The sequence below is a fragment of the Artemia franciscana genome, unplaced genomic scaffold, assembly GCF_032884065.1.
Source record: "Artemia franciscana unplaced genomic scaffold, ASM3288406v1 PGA_scaffold_1180, whole genome shotgun sequence".
NCBI classification, from domain to species: Eukaryota; Metazoa; Arthropoda; class Branchiopoda; order Anostraca; family Artemiidae; genus Artemia; species Artemia franciscana.
The window spans coordinates 1,171,169-1,190,238 of record NW_027062618.1 but is presented as its reverse complement, the minus strand read 5'-3'; the positions used below and the strand labels follow the sequence as shown (position 1 = coordinate 1,190,238).

At 35.5% G+C, this 19,070-nt stretch overlaps 1 protein-coding gene across 1 annotated transcript in view; it reads right to left on the bottom strand.

The window, feature by feature from the left end:
- LOC136041225 (uncharacterized) overlaps window positions 1-9,852 on the bottom strand; it is a 31,832-nt gene extending 21,980 nt beyond the window's left edge. Inside the window, exon 1 of the mRNA XM_065725804.1 lies at window positions 9,628-9,852. Within this exon, the coding sequence (XP_065581876.1) occupies window positions 9,628-9,823 (196 nt within the window). The 5' untranslated portion in view covers window positions 9,824-9,852. The remainder of the gene's footprint in view (window positions 1-9,627) is intronic.
- Between the last annotated feature and the right edge of the window lie 9,218 nt (window positions 9,853-19,070).

Here is a 19,070-nt window from a genome sequence, read left to right as displayed (position 1 = left end):
AAAAATGGAATTTTGATACCAATAGTTACATCAAAAGAATCGAATTTTAATGCTGATTTTAATATATAATTTTCATCAAGATTAGTCTTACCTATCAAAAGTTACGAGCCTGAGAAAATTTGCCTCATTTTAGAAAATAGGGGGAAACACCCCCTAAAAGTCATACGATCTTAACGAAAAGCACACAATCAGATTCAGCGTATCAGAGAACCTTTTTGTAGAAGTTTCAAGCCCCTATCTACAAAAATGTGGAATTTCGCATTTTTGCCATAAAACAAATCACGGATGAGTGTTTATTTGTTTATTTTGTTTTTTTGTTTGTCTTTTTCCAAGGGTGATTCCCTTAGAATTCGGAGCCTTACATATAGGAATTAATTATGCTCAAAAGATTAGCTTAACATTAGAAACAAATTAAGCCAAACGCTATCTTATCTTAGCATAATTAAAAAATTAATGAGGGATTTAATTGGGGGAAATGAGTTCAACACTTTTTATATTTTTTTTAATTGTAATATTCAAATTAAATTGTACCCATTAGATACCAAAATTACCTTTATGCTCCATTAACTTGCGTATACTATTGACCAGGCAGCATGATAAAAAAAAAAAAAAAATACAAATCGTTCCCTTTTGATTTTTTCCTAATAAGAACTCAATTATTGCAAGTTGAACCAAAACATTTACATTCGTAAACTAATTCGCATTCACAATTTTGATTTAGATACATAATTTAAAAAAGGATTGTTTAACTTGTATGTTCTTTTGTTGTGTAGACATATTAGCACCCCTGCCTCTCCCCCAATTAATTTCTACGAACGTACTACTACTTTCACTAACAACTCACTGCATCACCAAGCCACCTGAGACAACACAGCAACGCAAGCTCCTCCTCCATTCCAATCTATTCAAAGCTATTTATACCCTCCCAAGAAGTTCTAATTACCCTAAAACCCTCTTCTACGACCCACCATTTTGGGACGACCTGCTTTTTGTTAAGCCCTTGATGGATGACCGAAAAACACTATCTTTGGCAATTTATCAACTTTCATCCGCAACACGTGTTCAAGCCAGCCTATAAAACAGGACTAGATATATTTGAGTAGAAAGTAGTTAAAAGGGTTTAGGAGTTTAAATTATCCGGATCCGAGATATCTGTTTGCTATAGCACAGAACAAGGATGTAAAATAAACCATCAACAGGAACCAGTGTTCCAAATCTCTTTTTCGAAACCCAGAAAAAGTCGCTTAAAATTGGTAGATCTTAGTCTTGAAGAAAATATCGCCATAAAAATCGATAAGCATTTTTCTGAGCTAGTTTTGGATGCATTTTGAAAATAAAACAAAAGTATGGTTCTCATTGGCTTTAATAAGAAAAAATGCAATATCCTGTAAAAAATTTGTTAGACCACAGAGCCTCTCCATTAATAAACAAAACGAAATGGATATATAGATAAACTGGTATGATATTTCAAAAAATAAAATTTTCCAATAATAACTATAGGCAGCGCAACAACGCTGCCTAGGCAAAGCGGTATGGGCACAATGTATTATTTATTATTTTTTTGTTTTTGTTTTAGACCAGGGCACTTCGTATCGAAGGAGCTGTCGTAGACCCTTCAAAACAGGCTCAAGTGATTGGAAATTGAAAGAGCTAGCGCCCTTTTTAGTAGTCAAAAGTGTTTGGAGGGTAACTAAGCCCCCTCACGTGCCCACCATTTTCCCAAAAACATCCAATCCAAATTTCGAGACAGTTATTTTGTTCAACGTACATGAAAGGTTCCAGAAATTATGTCTTAGAGGATAACAACTCCCCCAGAGCCCTCAGGGCAAGAGTTGTGAGTTATACCCTGGGGGCATATGATATATATATATATATATATATATATATATATATATATATATATATATATATATGTATATTATATATATATATAAATAAGTTGTCTGTGTGTGTGTGTGTCTGTCGAGTGACGTCGGAATATAAATGACGACCGGGACACTCAAAGAGAAAGCGACCGGGACACAAGGAATGTTCGATTAGCAATCACCATCAACAAAGCACCGGGACACAAATGACGACCGGGACACAGGGAGTATAAATGACGACCAGGACATAAGTAAAAAAAAACTAAAAAAAAGGTAAAAACTACAAAAAAACTAAAAAGAAAAAAAAACTAAAAACTAATAAAAAACAAAAAAGCTAAAAAACTAAAAAAACTAAAAAAGAAAAAGAAAGAAAAAAAGGAAAAAAATGAAAAATAAAGGAGAAAAACAAAACTAAAAAAAATAAAAAAAAAATAAAAAGAAAAAAAGGGGAAAAATACAAAAATTTATTTCATCATATACCATTTCAAAAACGAATGTATATACAGACCGGGACACCGGGATACAAATGACGACCGGGACACGGGGAATATAAATGACGACCGGGACACAGGGACACAACTACAACGGGGACGCCGGGGGGCACAGGGGGATATATAAATGACGACGGGGACACAGGGAATGTTCGATTAGCAATCACAATCAACAAAGCTCAAGGGCAATCATTAGAATCATGAGGTATAACTAAAAAAACTAAAAAAAAGGTAAAAAACTAAAAACTAAAAAAAAGACCAATTCAAAAACGAATGTATATACAGACCGGGACACCGGGACACAAATGACGACCGGGACACCGGAACACAAGGAATATAAATGACGCCCGGGACACTCAAAGAGAAATCACAGACTGGGACACCGGGACACAAATGACGACCGGGACACAGGGAATATAAATGACGACCGGGACACAGGGACACAACTACAACGGGGACGCCGGGGGCACAGGGGGATATATAAATGACGACGGCGACACAGGGAATGGTCGATTAGCAATCACCATCAACAAAGCTCAAGGGCAATCATTAGAATCATGAGGTATAGATCTGAATACGGATTGTTTTCCCATGGACCATTATATGTTGCATGTTCAAGAGTCGGTAAACCTGACAATCTATTTATATGCAGAGACAATGGGACAGCAAAGAATGTTGTATATTCGCAAGTTTTACGTAGTTAAAAACATATATATATATATATATATATATATATATATATATATATATATATATATATATATATTCACAGGTGGGACATAGGGACACAACTACAATGGCGCGTAACTAATATGGCACGTGACGACTTACGCGCGCGGGGGGGGGGCTTTGGGGGGGGGGGGGCGCTTCGCCCCCACCAACTAGGTGTTGGGGTGCCCAACAGCTAGTATATATATATATATATATATATATATATATATATATATATATATATATATATATATATATATATATATTTAGATAGATAGGGTGATCGTATAAGCTTCGGAGGGAGCTCATTAGAATGGTACTCAGAAGTTCTAGTGCCCTTTTGAAGATTCAAAGTGATCGGTCGGCGGATACCCCCACACCTCGTATTTTCCTAAAATGTATCATTGCCATGTGATTTTTGGACTATCGGTAACAAAATGGAAATATAGCAATTCCAATTGATTGCATGTCGGGAAAAAACGATGTCATGAAGGGGGGGGAGGGGCTATTTGCTCTCCATCATTTCTGACTCTTAAAAGGGAGCTATATCTGTACATTTTCAATCAATTAAGCCCCTTCTTAAGTTCAAACGTCCACCCCTTTCATAAAAACCTTATATGCACTAAGGCACAGCTTACAACCCTTACCCTCAGACTCTGGGGGATTCTGTCAACCCCAAAGGCTTTATTATATGATTTTTGAACTATTTTTGAACTAACGGCTTTCTCAGAAGTTCTATCACATGCATTTGCGAAAAAAACGACGCGGGGGTGTGGCTGCCCTCCAATCAACGCCGTCTCGCTGTCCCAAACTAACGGCTGTCTCAGAAGTTCTGTCACATGCATTCGCGAAAAATACGACGCGGGGTGTGTGGCTGCCCTCCAATCAATTTGCCTCATTAAACGGGTACTTGAACATCTGATTTCCAATTAAATGAGCCCATTCCGGAGTTTTACCCTTACCATAAAAAATTATATGCGTCGTGGCGGAACTTGCAACCCTTACGCTGAGGGCTGTGAGGGGGGGCTGTCATCCTCAAAGACATTATTTCCAGCCCTGTTTTCACTGTGACATTATTAAGAAAAACACGGGCGTAGGCCTGTAATTTTTTTAAACTTTAATTTTTACTTGAAATATACAAATAGAAACAAACTTTGAATTAAATAAGTGGGGAAGTCTGCTGACCGAGTTCACAATGTGGTATCTTAATGGTTCAAAATAAGATTTCTTTATCACTGAACTAGTGAGAACTATTTACCATTTAGCTATGAAACCAATCGTTGGTTTAATATTAGAAGCCATATATCAAGCGAAACTGACTAATCAATAGCCAATCTTTGACGAAAAACCACATCAATGTTATTTTAGTTGTGGTTTATTTTGGTTTCCATTTCACTAATATTTAATGGAAAAATAATAGGCTTAAATATGCATCATTTGCGCGCATTAGCCAGATAATAAAAGTACAAAAATTTGATAGAATGATTTTAAAAAAGATAATTTTCTTTCTTTATTTTCGACCCCAGCCCTCTTCCCCAAAAAATCATGCACACCAGCATGGGTACGCAATATCTCAGTTCGGGAATCTGGTTTTTCATAGGGGGGAGAGAACAAAAGAGCAGGAATAGAGAATCATACAACAAACATTATGAATTGCTGAAGAAATCCTAAAAAAGTTGATATTTAAAGGATTATCTCCCGAAGACTTAATCTTTCTCCTGCGTGCAATTGATGCGGACTATCCTATTCTTCCCTTGGCTAAACTACTTCTTCTATTATCCAAGTACCTTTTCACAACGAAACGGAATGAACCCATTCGTCCCATCTACGAAAATAGACTTATTCAAGGTATGGTAACTCATCATGGATATTGAGTCATGCTGAGCCAGTAAAAACAAACCCCCACAAGGTACAAATCAAGTGCCTCGAGCTTGCAGCTAATTTATACCGTAAAAAATGTATTTGTCGACGAAAATACCTAAAAGCCGTCCAGGGGGCCAAAATATTTTTATTTCGGCGTTCTTGGCACTTTAAACCAGGAACGATGAGGAATGAAGTGGAATGGGTACTTGTGTCTTATAGCCACCACAGTCAAGTTCTGTCGAGAAGTGAAGTTTGGTTATTGTTAATGAACTAACCGGTTTTTCATATCATGGGGTGAAATTAACTCAGTTTGCGATCTATGTTGATGGGAAATAATGTCTGACCATGGATGTTAAAATGACAATTTGGGATTTGCCAAGGACTGAAGAAGAGGCAATTAGGCTTTTTCGGGAAAAGGGGATGGTGCCCCAAACAAAACAGTGCGTCAATGGACACAGCATGGCTTTATACTCTCTTGATAAAGACCCTTTTTCGAAGTGTACAATTAGGCCATGCATGAAACAAGTCAGTTTGTGTATCAATATATGGTTTGCTCGCAGTAGAATACCATTTCTTAGTGCATTTCATCTCATAAGTGGCGGGCGGCAGCAACGGCAGAAGCCAGAGCTCATTTCAACACGATTCTTAGCGACATTTCTGCGTCCTGGGCCCATATTTCTAAGTTGTAATTTTCAATTTTTTTATAAAGTATTATATTTTCGTCATATTTTGCTTTATTTCATTATCATTAACCAAACTTCACTTCTCGATAGACTTTGAGTGTGGTGGCTATAAGACACAAGTAGCGTGGAATGATGATTCTCTTGTGAAAGTTGAGAATGACTTAAGTCTAAGAGCTCTTCAAACTTCTGTTCATCTTCCTTTCACTGCATGAATGAACTCAATCAGCTATACCCTTTAATGCTGAGACCTGTTTTCCATGTATTTTGAAGTCATAACTACCAATTCTGTTGTTAGCATAAGTTTGTTAGGCTTAAAGCGGCTTTAATACTACGTACATAATTTCTATGCTAAGTGGTTAAGTTATATTACGTTAAGCATAACCTTTCACACTTAAGGCAGACCTTTCACACTAGCCTGACATAAAGATCCAGGAAACTATCCAATCTAATTATCACAAATAAACTATTCGAAAATTAGAAATGTGGAACGGAAATTGAAGCTCTGGCCGAGTTTGGAATGTAGTACTGTAATGGTTCTAACCATTATTTCTTTACCCGTTGAAGCAATAGAAACTAACTCCAAACAGTGGCGTTTCCGATCTCTCTTGTGCCTGGGATAAAACTTTAATTAACGTCCCCCTGTCTCTCACAAAGTTTTCAATTTTCCAGCCAAATTTTAATAAAATTTCCACTTAGTAGCGAAATTATTTCAATTTATTAATTAAGTAATAATCTGTTTTTGATTTATTATTTAAATTATTGCATTATTTAATCATCATTAGTTATTTCAATTCCATTATTTTAATTATTATTATAATTTAATTATGCTCATTTTATTAATTAGTTGGTAATTTACTAAATGTTTTTATTTATAAACTACGTCCTCCACTTTATATTATAAAAATGAGATTTCAAAAATGATTATAGCTATTAGATTATTTACTTGAAATTTTACGCCCTTAAAATTTCTGCTTCCGGGACAAGTGCCCTTCTCTCCCTCCTCTAAAAACACCTCTATCTCCAAACTATCTTGTAAAAATAAAAGCATGTTGTATATGTAAGGTCATAAGATGTAACATGCCTAGCTATCAGTCCAACTATATTAGTGAGACGCTTCAGGAAAAAAATTTGTTAGAATTTAGTCTTGCCTCGGCATCATCCATATAACTCTTCTTGTATCAATTTGAATGGAAGAAACAACATTTTGATTCAAACTTCCTTCATTGAAAGATTATATAAACAGTTTTCCTGGTAATACCTCGATGAATTCTTACAACTTTCCTTATTGCAAATCTTATTGCTCAACTCGAAACTATTTTTACGCAGGAAACGCTTATCTCCTAAAGATGTTGTTAGATTTTCCGGTCAAATATATATTACCCTCCCCTTACTCAACTCCTGCCCCTTTACTCCCTTTATCCAAAATCACCAATGTTACAGACCTTCGCCTACAACGTTCAAATTCAGCATACTGGAGACTGTAGAAATTAAAATCAGGTTTTTAGGATTTTGTAATAACGACTAAAAAAAAAACAGAGCAATTCGCAGCAGATATAATTTTAGAGGGGGGACAGACGGGACATTTGCACAGGTCTCAGACATTTTAGGGACGCAAAATTTCAAATAAATAATATATCGGTTATAATCATTATGTAATTTTAGAAATCTTATTTTTATTAAAATAAAGCAGAGGATGGAGTTGGCAAAATTTTGTTAATAAATGAAAATTTGTTAAAATTTGGCCTGAAAATTTTGTGAGACAGTGGGGGTGCTAATCAAAATTTTGCCATGGGCCCAGGAGAGGCCACAAACGCAAGTATTCCCGGAGATAACTAGAAAAATCTTAAATGATAGGCTAAGTATATATAAGACCTATTAGAATAAACAAACAATCGTAGAATCTTAATATTTTGGGGGATTGGGGTTGGAGGTCTCCTATGTGGATATTTACCCGCAAATAAAAAAAAACACGACATGAAATAACTTGGTGACCGCCGTAAATATTGCATGTGTCACCTCCACTCCCCCACCAATGCAACGATGAAGTCATTATTGAAATTTATTTCTGGAAACGGAAGCTCCTTTTGGCTCAATAAAACAAAAATTACTCTTTCAATGCGTCAAAGGATATCACGTCAATGTCAAATTGATTTCTTCAAATCTCGTTAGAAAGACGAATAAACAGGCATGGTTGCAAGACCGTACCCAGTATTTTTTAAGGAAGGGGTATTTTTTATGAGGAGAGGTAAGCCAAAAATTTATAAAACATAAAAAAAATTGTTTATATGCGTTTTCATGCACAAATTTCCGGGGGTTTACAAACTAGGTGACCATTGTCATCCCAACTGCACAGAATAACACATCGTTGGCAAGAATGGTATTTATTACAATTAGCTTGACTTTAAGCAATCAACTAAGTGGAGAATTATTGCAAGCGCTGCAGCAAAGAATAGTAATCTGCTTCGTGATTGGGGTTCTCACAATATAAAGTATCTGAGATCACAGTAGGCTATGTTTTATTCCTATATAAAGACTTTTTTAGTAATAAGAAAAGTAATTTTTCCATCCTCCAAAATATAGACTTCTTTGTTGCTCAAATAACTGTTCTTTAGCCTCCCGGAATAGGATGGTGTCTCCAACAAGTCGTTAACTTCTTTCTCCCCCTCTTCAGAACGGTGATTAGAAGTAAGAAAAGATGAGAAGAGATTAAAGGGTTTGGTACTTGTTAAATTTCCCGACCCTACCCAAGAAGTGAAGTTCGGTTGATCCTAACGAAATATATCAAATATTATGAAGATTTAATGCTTAAAGTTTTTTTATGGAAATTACATAAGAGAATTATGGAAAGCAGGCTGCTAGAACGCATTATATTAAATACCTAACCTATACTGTAGACAAACAAACCGTTTTTTTTTTCAGATCTTACAAGACAAAATTCTTGAGTAGGGTCGAGAAGATTTAACAAGAACCAAGGGTTTTACCAAGCACTAATTTTTCACTTAGATATTACAACAGTTTTCCAAATTTATAAAAAAGAAATTACTCTCTTTTTACTGTATTTTTTAGACTCGTGCCCCACCCCTGGGAAAACATTTTTTAGATTTTCTGAAGCTAAAATGTTAGCTACTTATCACCCGAGTCTGATACCCATCCCATAGGTAGGCAGGAGACCAACACTTTGGTTAAAGCTCCCTTTTGGGAGCAAGTACTCCTTGGAGCATAGTCTTTTTACGTAAATTTTCCGGGAATGAGCTTTACGGGATTGACTCTTATGGTTGTCAGTTTAGCATCCACAACACATTCTGCAATAGAGTATATTTGTGTTCTAGGTCGTATTGCATTTTGATTTACATATGGAACAAAAAAATACTAACAACGAGTAACGGTTTAGTAAGACAGTGAGTAATGAAAATGAAAATAATCCACAATAATAACAAAACTCTGAATATTTAAGCTTAATATCTGGAAGTCTATATCAACAAAAAAAAACACAAATAAAAAAAAAAACTAGCCAAAATAAAACATGAAAAACAACAAACACTACAAAAACACAAAAAGAAGAAGAACGTCGGAGAATCTTTCCATGGAGGAATTTTTCATCGAGGAAGGGAATTTTCCATGAAGGGGGAACCGGATTTCTCAGCATTATTTAATTAACGATCAGAAATTAAATTTAAAAAAATAAGTTTTTTCAGCTGAAAGTAAGGAGCAACATTAAAATTTAAAACGAACAGAAATTATTACATATTTGCGGGGGTTTGCCCCCTTGCCAAAACTTTACGTTAAAGTTTTTTTTTTTAGCACTTATTCTAATTAAACGGCCTTTGTGATCCAGGGCTCATTCTTTAAGAATTGGAACAAAATTTGAACTTTAGCGTAAAAAGTGAGGTATTGACAAGGGGGGGGGAACTATTATCATATATAATAATTTCTGTTCGTTTTAATGTTGCTCCTTACTTTCAGTTGAAAACTCGTTTTTTTTAAACTTAATATTTAACAAATTCGGATAACTACCTTCTTTCTTCAACGATTGCTTTCCGTAAGACTTGCTTATAAATCCATACTCATCAAATGTGCGATTTAAACTTGTCTTTTGAGTTCGAGGCTTATCCCATCCTAACAGGGATTTGCTTTCCTTATCATACAATTTAGTCGCGTCCCTTAGTCGAATCCCAGCATAAACATCCGCATTACTTCGTGTCCTCTGCATGTTTAGTCATATCCTAACCCACATTCCTCTTCAACAATGAATTTACTACTGGTTTCGTATTTTGGATCAGCTTTATGACTTGAAACATTCGAGCATCAAACAACCGCCAATTAAGATGATGTTTGAGTAATGACTAAGTTTGTGACGTTAACGGAGATGTTAACAGCATATCTGTCATCTAGGGGCATAATCATGCAGAGTAGATTACTGAAGCATTTGTCAAATTTTGATTTCCATCATTCTCCTCAAAATGGCTCTTGAAAGGGCCTTAGAGGTATATACTGAGCAACAGTGGCAAAAATTGAAGGGAATAAAAAGAGCGATGACTAAGAATGTGACGTTAACTGAGATGTTAACAGCATATTTGTCATCTAGGGGCACAATCATGCAGAGTATATTACAGAAGGATTTGTCAAATTTTGATTTAAATTATTTTCCTCAAAATGGCTCTTGAAAGGGCCTCAAAGATATATACTGAGTAACAGTGGCAAAAATTGAGGGGTATAAACCGAGCAGTGACTAAGAATGTGACGTTAACTGAGATGTTAACAGCATATCTGTTATCTACTGGCATATTCTTGGAGAGTAGATTACAGAAGATTTGTTAAATTTTGATTTAAATTATTTTCCTCAAAATGGCTCTTAAAAGGGCCTTAGAGGTATATACTGAGTAACAGTGGCGAAAGTTGAGGGGAATAAACCGAGCAGTGACTAAGAATGTGACGTTAACGGAGATGTTAACAGCATATTTGTCATCTAGGGACATATTCATGGAGAGCAGATTACAGAAGGATTTGTCAAATTTTGCTTTACATCATTTTCCTCAAAATGGCTCTTAAAAGGGCCTCAGAGGTATATACTGAGTAACAGTGGCGAAAGTTGAGGAGAATAAACCGAGCAGTGACTAAGAATGTGACGTTAACGGAGATGTTAACAGCATATTTGTCATCTAGGGACATATTCATGGAGAGCAGATTACAGAAGGATTTGTCAAATTTTGCTTTAAATCATTTTCCTCAAAATGGCTCTTAAAAGGGCCTTAGAGGTATATACTGAGTAACAGTGGCGAAAGTTAAGGGGAATAAAAAAAGGCAATGACTAAGAATGTGACGCTAACGGAGATGTTAACAGCATATCTGTCATCTACGGGAACAATCATGCAGATTAGATTGCAGAAAGATTTGTCAAACTATGCTTTACATTATTTTCCTCAAAATGACTCATGAAAGGGCCTCAGAGGTATATACTGATTAACACTGGTGTGAGTTGTGAGGAATAAGCAGAGCAATGACTAAGAATTTGATGTTAACGGAGATGATAACAGCATATATGTTATCTAGGAGTATAATCATGCAGAGTAGATTACAGAAGGATTTGTCAAATTTTGATTTCCATCATATTCCTTAAAATGGCTCTTGAAAGGGCCTTAGAGGTATATACTTAGGAACAGTGGCAAAAGCTGAGGGTAATTATCAGAGGAATGACTAAGCATGGGACGTTAGCGGAGATGTTAACAGCATATTTGTAGTCTAGGGGCATAATCATACAGAGTAGATTACAGAAGAATTTGTCAAATTTTGCTTTATCACTTCACCAAAAAGGCTCATGAAAGGACCTCTCAGGTATGCACTGAGGCACAGTGGTGAAAGTTGTGAGAAATAAGCAGAGCAATGACTAATTATGTCATTCCTACCGCAAGAAAATAAGAAAGGAAAAAATACAATTGGTTTCAACTATTAGTTAAACTTTACTTTACTTTATACATTTTTCAATTACGCTTCATCCTCATTTCTCTCTTTACTTCACCGCAGTATTATTAGTCAGCTGGTTTGATTTGCACTTGCTGTTTGCAAGGATTTTTTAGGGTTATTTACATAGCTTTTTCACCATTTTCAAACATTTTTTCTGGAAACATTTAGCACCAACATTAAAATCTTTACTAAATTCTAAAGTTAAAAAAAAAAGATAAAAAAGTAGATTGTCAAGCCACCTTTGAACGCTGATAGCTTCTAATTTAAGGGTTTTGCTATAACAATATTTACGAAGAAATATATTAAAAAGAAACAAGGTCAAACCGTTTTTGAACACCGATAGTTTCTAATTTTAAGAGTTCGCGATTACAATTTCTAGTTGCAAAAATAAAGCAAAAAAAAATATGAAAGCTGATTGCTCCTAATTATAAGATTTCGCCATTACAATTTTTGAAAAAAAAATACATTAAAAACCAAAACATCAAACCGTCTTTGAACACTGACTAAAAAAAAAAAAACAAGTTTTTTTAACGAAAGGTAAGGAGCAGCATTAAAACTTAGAACGAACAGAAATTACTTCGTATATGAAAGGGGCTGCTTCCTCATCAACGCCCCGCTCTTTACGCTAAAGTTTGACTCTTTCTCTTAACTCTACTTTTTAAAACAGTAAAAGACTTTACCGTAAAGAGCGGGGCGTTGATGAGGAAGCAGCCCGAACTCTCCAGAAATAAGGAGCAACATTAATGGCTTGCGAAGTAGACGTAGACGAATCAAATTACAGCATATTTATTTTTTACCATGGAACTGTTGGAAAGTAAATTCAGCTTTTTCTCTTCGAGATTATTTTCTTGTTTTTACATGAATACCTAGATCCATGATTTCCAACGTGGGACACGGACCGTACCAGTGTAGCATGAAAATATTTTGGTGGGTCATGGTCAGGACGTGCACCCTTCGACTGATTACATTTTAAAGCCTTAGTTTTGAAAAAAAATTCGTAGGAATCACGTCACGCTCACACAGTGTTTAAAAGCAAGCAAGATAGTCGACAGTATATTTGATAAAAGGTGCTTTTTTCATACAATATTTTTCATTAGTATGAAATATGTCTTGAGAATAACCCACAGATACAAATTTAAATACCTTTTAAGCTTCCGTCAGGTGAATACGTGTAAAATTTCGAATGAAAAAAATGGAAAAATCAATAGGGGGGCATCAGGATTTTAGAAATGCCTGGTTGAACATAGCCAAAAATCAGTTGAGAACCACTGACCTAGATGGTCATGGAATCCCTTACGACAGAGCTTACTTGAATTTGATGTCTTGATATGTGTCGCTAATATTGATCCTCTACTATTGATAATATTGATCCTATTGATCCTAGATGATGACAGCGTTGGATCTGGAGTATTTTAACACTGCTCCACCATCATCGGCAGTAACAATTATAGTGAAAATACAACAATTCATTATACGACGAGTTGTGAAAAAAAGATTGTTTTTTTGTGGATAAATGAGGGAACCAGCAGTGATTTCAAACGGGGAAGGGCTATGGGATTCTGTGCCCTTATATCCTCCTCTCCCTTCTAGATTTCCAAAATTGTCTTTTTCAGGCGAGTCTTTTCACTAAAAAATGTCCATTTTGTTATTTTCATTGAAAAGGCATCAAATTTACTGCTTCCCCATGAAACTGAAAATGAAAAACCGCACTTAAACTTTCGTAAATTGATGGCAATGAGAACGATTGAGAGTTAATGTAGCACCGACGAACTAGAATTTTGTCTACTATAAGAACTACCACGCCATCTATTACAACAATGTGCCTGCATTTTCAAATATTATTTAAACTGAAATGTTTTTAAATAAATTCAAATCAGTATACTCAATCCATCATGATAATTGGACATCGTAAATTTTGTCTAGAAGGTTTAAAGTTCCTTTTTTAACGTTTTAGCAAATACCTGGCAAAGTCTAAGCAAATACCGAACGATATCTCGACAAAATGTAACCAACTTTGGCTAGAGAGCCTAGAGTTTCTTTTTTTTTTGCGTTTGATGAAAAGAAGGATGTTTGGCTCTGGCCTCTATGTGTAAATCATATACTAGCCTTTCATGTTTTGTGGACTATTATTTCTCTAAACGGGCTTAAGCACATTTTCACCTTGGTTACATAAAAAGAGTGGATTATTCTATGCCCAGAGCTTCTATCAAATTCTTGAGAAAATTCCAAGAAAAGATTTATATAGTTTGCTATTCAAAATTTTTATTGGCTACAGCAGTTTGATTACTCCTCCTGTCCTATTAAATTCACTCCCTACTATTCTACCAGAGAATTAACACATAAATGATGATAAATTTGTGTAATTTATAAGACAAGCTGTATAGAAATGTTCTTAACCCAAAATTAGAAGAAAAACGACTTCATTTCACAAAGTATACCCAGGCCTGAAGTTGTCCAATGTCCTGTAAATTTGGGGCTTTCCAACCATTTCTTGAAAACTAAAGCCATTAAAATTCTGACTCACTATTCGAAAATGTAGATTCAACATCAAGCATCATTTCAAGTTACGATCATGATCGCTTCTACCCACCTCGCTGCTTTTACTACAAAAAGAACCGTACATCTAAAATAACATTCCTGGGTAACAAACAACTTACCTGGCAATTCTCACCGAAGAATAGAGGGGCAGAAGCTGGCGATAACATCGACAAGCCCGTATCAAATCCTGAATCTTGATCGTCCTCATTGTTTTCCACAAGTCGTTTTTTCGGTTTTCTGGTAACAACAAAAATTGCCATTCATTCAGAAGTGGAGGCTCCTAACTATTTTATTAAACTTGGAAGACTAAGTCTTTTCCTGATTTGGGAGAATTCCTCGGTAATCTTTAGGGAAGTTGCTATGGTAACTCGGAAATTCCTGTACAGGGAGACAGATAAAAAGAAGGAATACATAACGGTGATAAGTTGGCAATTAATCAAAGATGGACTGATTCCCCTGAAAGACATTAGTATCTGCCAATATTACTCTCGAATTCGTTACAAGGGATAAAAGAGATTCTGTTTCCTGTTTTCTTCAAGAAGAGAAGAGTAATTAAAAGACAGCACTGAGATAAATTTTTTTTATGGGTTTTGTTTTGATTTCTTTTCCCATTTCCGAGGTTGGTTTTGTAAAAAAATAAGCAAATTCAAAATCTAATGTGGGTCAAAAGTGACAGTTTCAGGCTACAGAATGGCAGAGTGTTGTGGTGATTCATCAGATTTTGATTAGACCGCAGACTCTTGTATGATATGTGCAGTCTTAATCTATATATATATATATATATATATATATATATATATATATATATATATATATATATATATATATATAAATGTAGTGTCCGTCCGTCTGTCTGTTACACTAGCTTTACCGTTACACCGTTATACGTTATTACCGTTACACAAGCTCAAAAAATTGAGGCTCTTTTTAAATTTTATTAAATTGCTTAAAATGTAAAATAACTGGTGATTGCACAAATATTTAAAAATATTTTGACAATGGATTAAAGCAATTCGAAAACCTTAAAACAGAAAACCAAAAGTTTGAAGTTTAGTAGAAATTGTTGAAGTTTAGAATGCTCGTTGCTCAAGGAAAATTTGTCAAAGCGTCAATTAACGTCAAAAAGAAATTGCTTAAAATGTAAAAAACTGGTGATTGCACAAATATTTCTATATATTTTGACAATGGATTAAAGCAATTCAAAAAACTTAAAACAGAAAACCAGACCAATTCACGTCATCAATTCGATCCAAAAATGACATAGCGTTGCCGGGACCCAGAAAACAAGGGAAAAAGAATATCCATATATAGAAGCCTGTCGCGTGCCATGCTGGGGCCCGGTGGCAAAGCCGCCGGAACCCAACACTGTCTGCGGTTAGAACACAAGGGACAATGAGAATTCATATATAGAAGCGTGCCGCGTGCCATGCTGGGGCCCTATAAATAAAGGGTTCACTGTTGATTTTCCTAATAAGTATTCATTCATCTGTTACTGCTTAGTAGCCTGAGCTACAAACACTCAGGCATTTCTTCCCCAATCAGAGCAAAGGTTACCAACCGGTATTGGGCCATCCCCCACCTAGGCATTTCAAAAATCCTTATGCCCTCTTTGTCATACCCATTTATAATCAACTATATCGATCCACCATGTATCTATCTATATATATATATAAAAATAAGTTGTTTGTGGGTCATGTCTGTCGAGTGACGTCATGTCATCATGTCGTCATGAAGTTAATTGTCGTCATTTTTGTTATGACGATGACATCATTAAAGGTATTTAAGAAAATCGTTCAAAGACAAATTTTTAATTGTAAGACGATCGTGGACGGAAAAATGTTTAATTGTAAAATGACTGAAGAACCTACAATGGCAACAGCCGAGGAAGCTGCTCAAAGGGTCTATGCCAAAAAACTTGCGGCTGATAGAGAAAGTAAGAAAAGAAAGCGTGCAGTGGAATCACAAGAACATCAAGAAAACAGGCTTGCGGCTGATACATAAAGTAAGAACAGAAAGCGTGCCGAGGAAAAAAAACTGAAAAATAAAGGAGAAAAAGAAAACTAAAAAATAAAAAAATAAAAATAAAAAAGGTAAAACTACAAAAAAAACTAAAAAGAAAAAAGAAAAAAACTAAAAAGCTAAAAAACAGGTAAAAACCAAAAAAAAAACTAAAAAGAAAAAAAGGAAACAAACAAAAAATTTATTTCATCATATACCAATTCAAAAACGAATGTATATTCAGACCGGGACACAGGGAATATAAATGACGACCGGGACACTCAAAGAGAAATTACAGACTGGGACACCGGGACACAAATGACGACTGGGACGTGTGTGTCGACTGACGTCATGCTTGTCGACTATAAATGACGACTGGGACACAAAGAATGTTGTATATTCGCAAGTTTTACGTAGTTAAAAACATATATATATATATATATATATATATATATATATATATATATATATATATATATATATATATATATATATATATATATATATATATATATATATATATATATATATATGACGCGTGCGAAACGTCAAATCCAAGTCAAATTCGTGCATTGTTTGGTATCATACTAACAACTTGCTCTCCATCAGCTCCTACAGAGTTATGGGAAAAATATAAATCAATTCTATCGAAAACGGTTAGAGACGTCAGATATGACTTTTGATTTTACATCAGAAATTTATAACTACACTTTAGTTATTGTAGAAGATTTGTGCGTATGTATGGCAAACAAACCTCTTCAGGATTTGGGAATGCCTTCACCTAATCGTACCGCTGCTGTTCCGACATGTGTAGAATTGGATCGTGAACAAAGTTACAGTACGAGTGATCTATTGTCGTATGTACAAAATAACATTTACAAGTTAACGTCGGAACAAAAAGGACATTTATGATACGATAATGCATTGTGTCGATAACAACGTTGGAGAAATTTTCTTTTTGGATGCGCCAGGAGGTACTGGTAAAACGTTTGTGATAAAACTGATTCTGGCATCAATTCGATCAAAAAATGATATAGCGTTGGCAATTGCGTCGTCCGGAATAGCCGCAACGTTGCTGCCTGGTGGAAGAACTGCTCATTCCGCTTTGAAATTGCCTCTGAACTTGCATTCTACAGAAACTCCCACGTGCAATATTTCCAAATCATCTGGGATGGGTAAAGTATTGCAGCAATGCAAACTTATTATTTGGGACGAGTACACAATGGCACACGAAAAATCGCTCAAGGCTCTGGATCAATGTTTGAAAGATTTGCAAGGGAATTCGAAACCCTTTGGCAGCACATTAATATTGCTTGCGGGAGATTTCAGGCAAACATTACCTATAATACCTAGATTAACCCCTGCAGACGAAATTAATGCTTGCCTGAAAAATTCTAATTTATGGGCACACGTAAAAACATTAAAATTAACTAAAAATATGCGTGTCCGATTGCAAAACGATGACTCTGGTCGAACATTTTCAGGTCAATTACTGGCAATTGGAAACAGAAAGCTCCCAGTAGACTGAATTTCAGGACGTATACAACTACCTGCTGGATTCTGTAATTTAGTGACGTCCAAAAATGAACTGATTGAAAAAGTATTTCCGAATATTCTAGACAATTATAAAAATAATAAATGGCTAAGTGAAAGAGCGATTCTTGCACCCAAAAATATAGACGTCCACGAAATCAACAATATTGTTTTGACCAAGATTCGAGACCAGGCAGTCCTTTACAAGTCAGTCGACACAGTTTTGGAACCAAATGAGGCGGTTAATTATCCATCTGAATTTTTAAATTCCGTGGATCTTTCAGGGTTTCCACCACATGTGCTACAACTAAAAATAGGCGTACCAATAATACTGTTAAGAAATATCAACCCACCAAAACTTGCCGTAAAAAAAAACAATGGAAAACGTAATAGAGGCCACAATCTTGACAGGGCCTTTTGAGGGAGAGGCTGTTCTTATTCCTCGCATTCCAATGATTCCAACGGATCTGCCTTTTCAATTTAAAAGATTGCAATTCCCAATTCGATTAGCATTTGCAATCACCATCAACAAAGCTCAAGGTCAATCATTAGAAAAATGTGGTATAGATCTTAATACTGATTGTTTTTCCCATGGACAATTGTACGTTGCATGTTCGAGGGTCGGTAAACCTGACAATCTATTTATATGCAGCGACAATTGGACAGCGAAGAATGTTGTATATTCGCAAGTTTTACACAGTTAATTTGTATTGTATCTATCTATCTACCTATCTATGTAAAAACGAGTTGTGTGTATGCATGTTTGTTTGTTTGTAAAAAGAGCGTTTGCATATGACGTCATTATTAGTACATAAGGCTTTGTATATGCACAGACAATGGGAAAGCCAAGAATGTTGTATATTGGCAAATTTTACGTAGTTCAAACACATATATAAATCTCTATATATTCATAGGTGGTACACAGGGGGCACACAACTACAATGGCGCGTAGCTAATATGGCGCATAACGACTTACGCGCGCGGGGGGGGGGGGCTTGGGGGGGGGGGGTTGGCGCGAAGCGCCCCCACCCACTAGGTGTTGGGTATTATATATATATATATATATATATATATATATATATATATATATATATATATATATATATATATATATATATACTAGCTGTTGGGGTGGCGCTTCGCGCCACCCCAAGCCGCCCCGCGCGCGTAAGTCGTTACGCGCCATATTAGTTACGCGCCATATTAGTTACGTGCCATTGTAGTTGTGTCCCTGTGTCCCACCTGTGAATATAGATAGATTTATATATGTGTTTCAAACTACGTAAAAATTGCGAATATACAACATTCTTGGCTTTCCCATTGTCTGTCCATATACAAAGCCGTATGTACTAATAATGACGTCATATGCAAACGCTCTTTTTACAAACAAACAAACATGCATACACACAACTCGTTTTTATATAGAT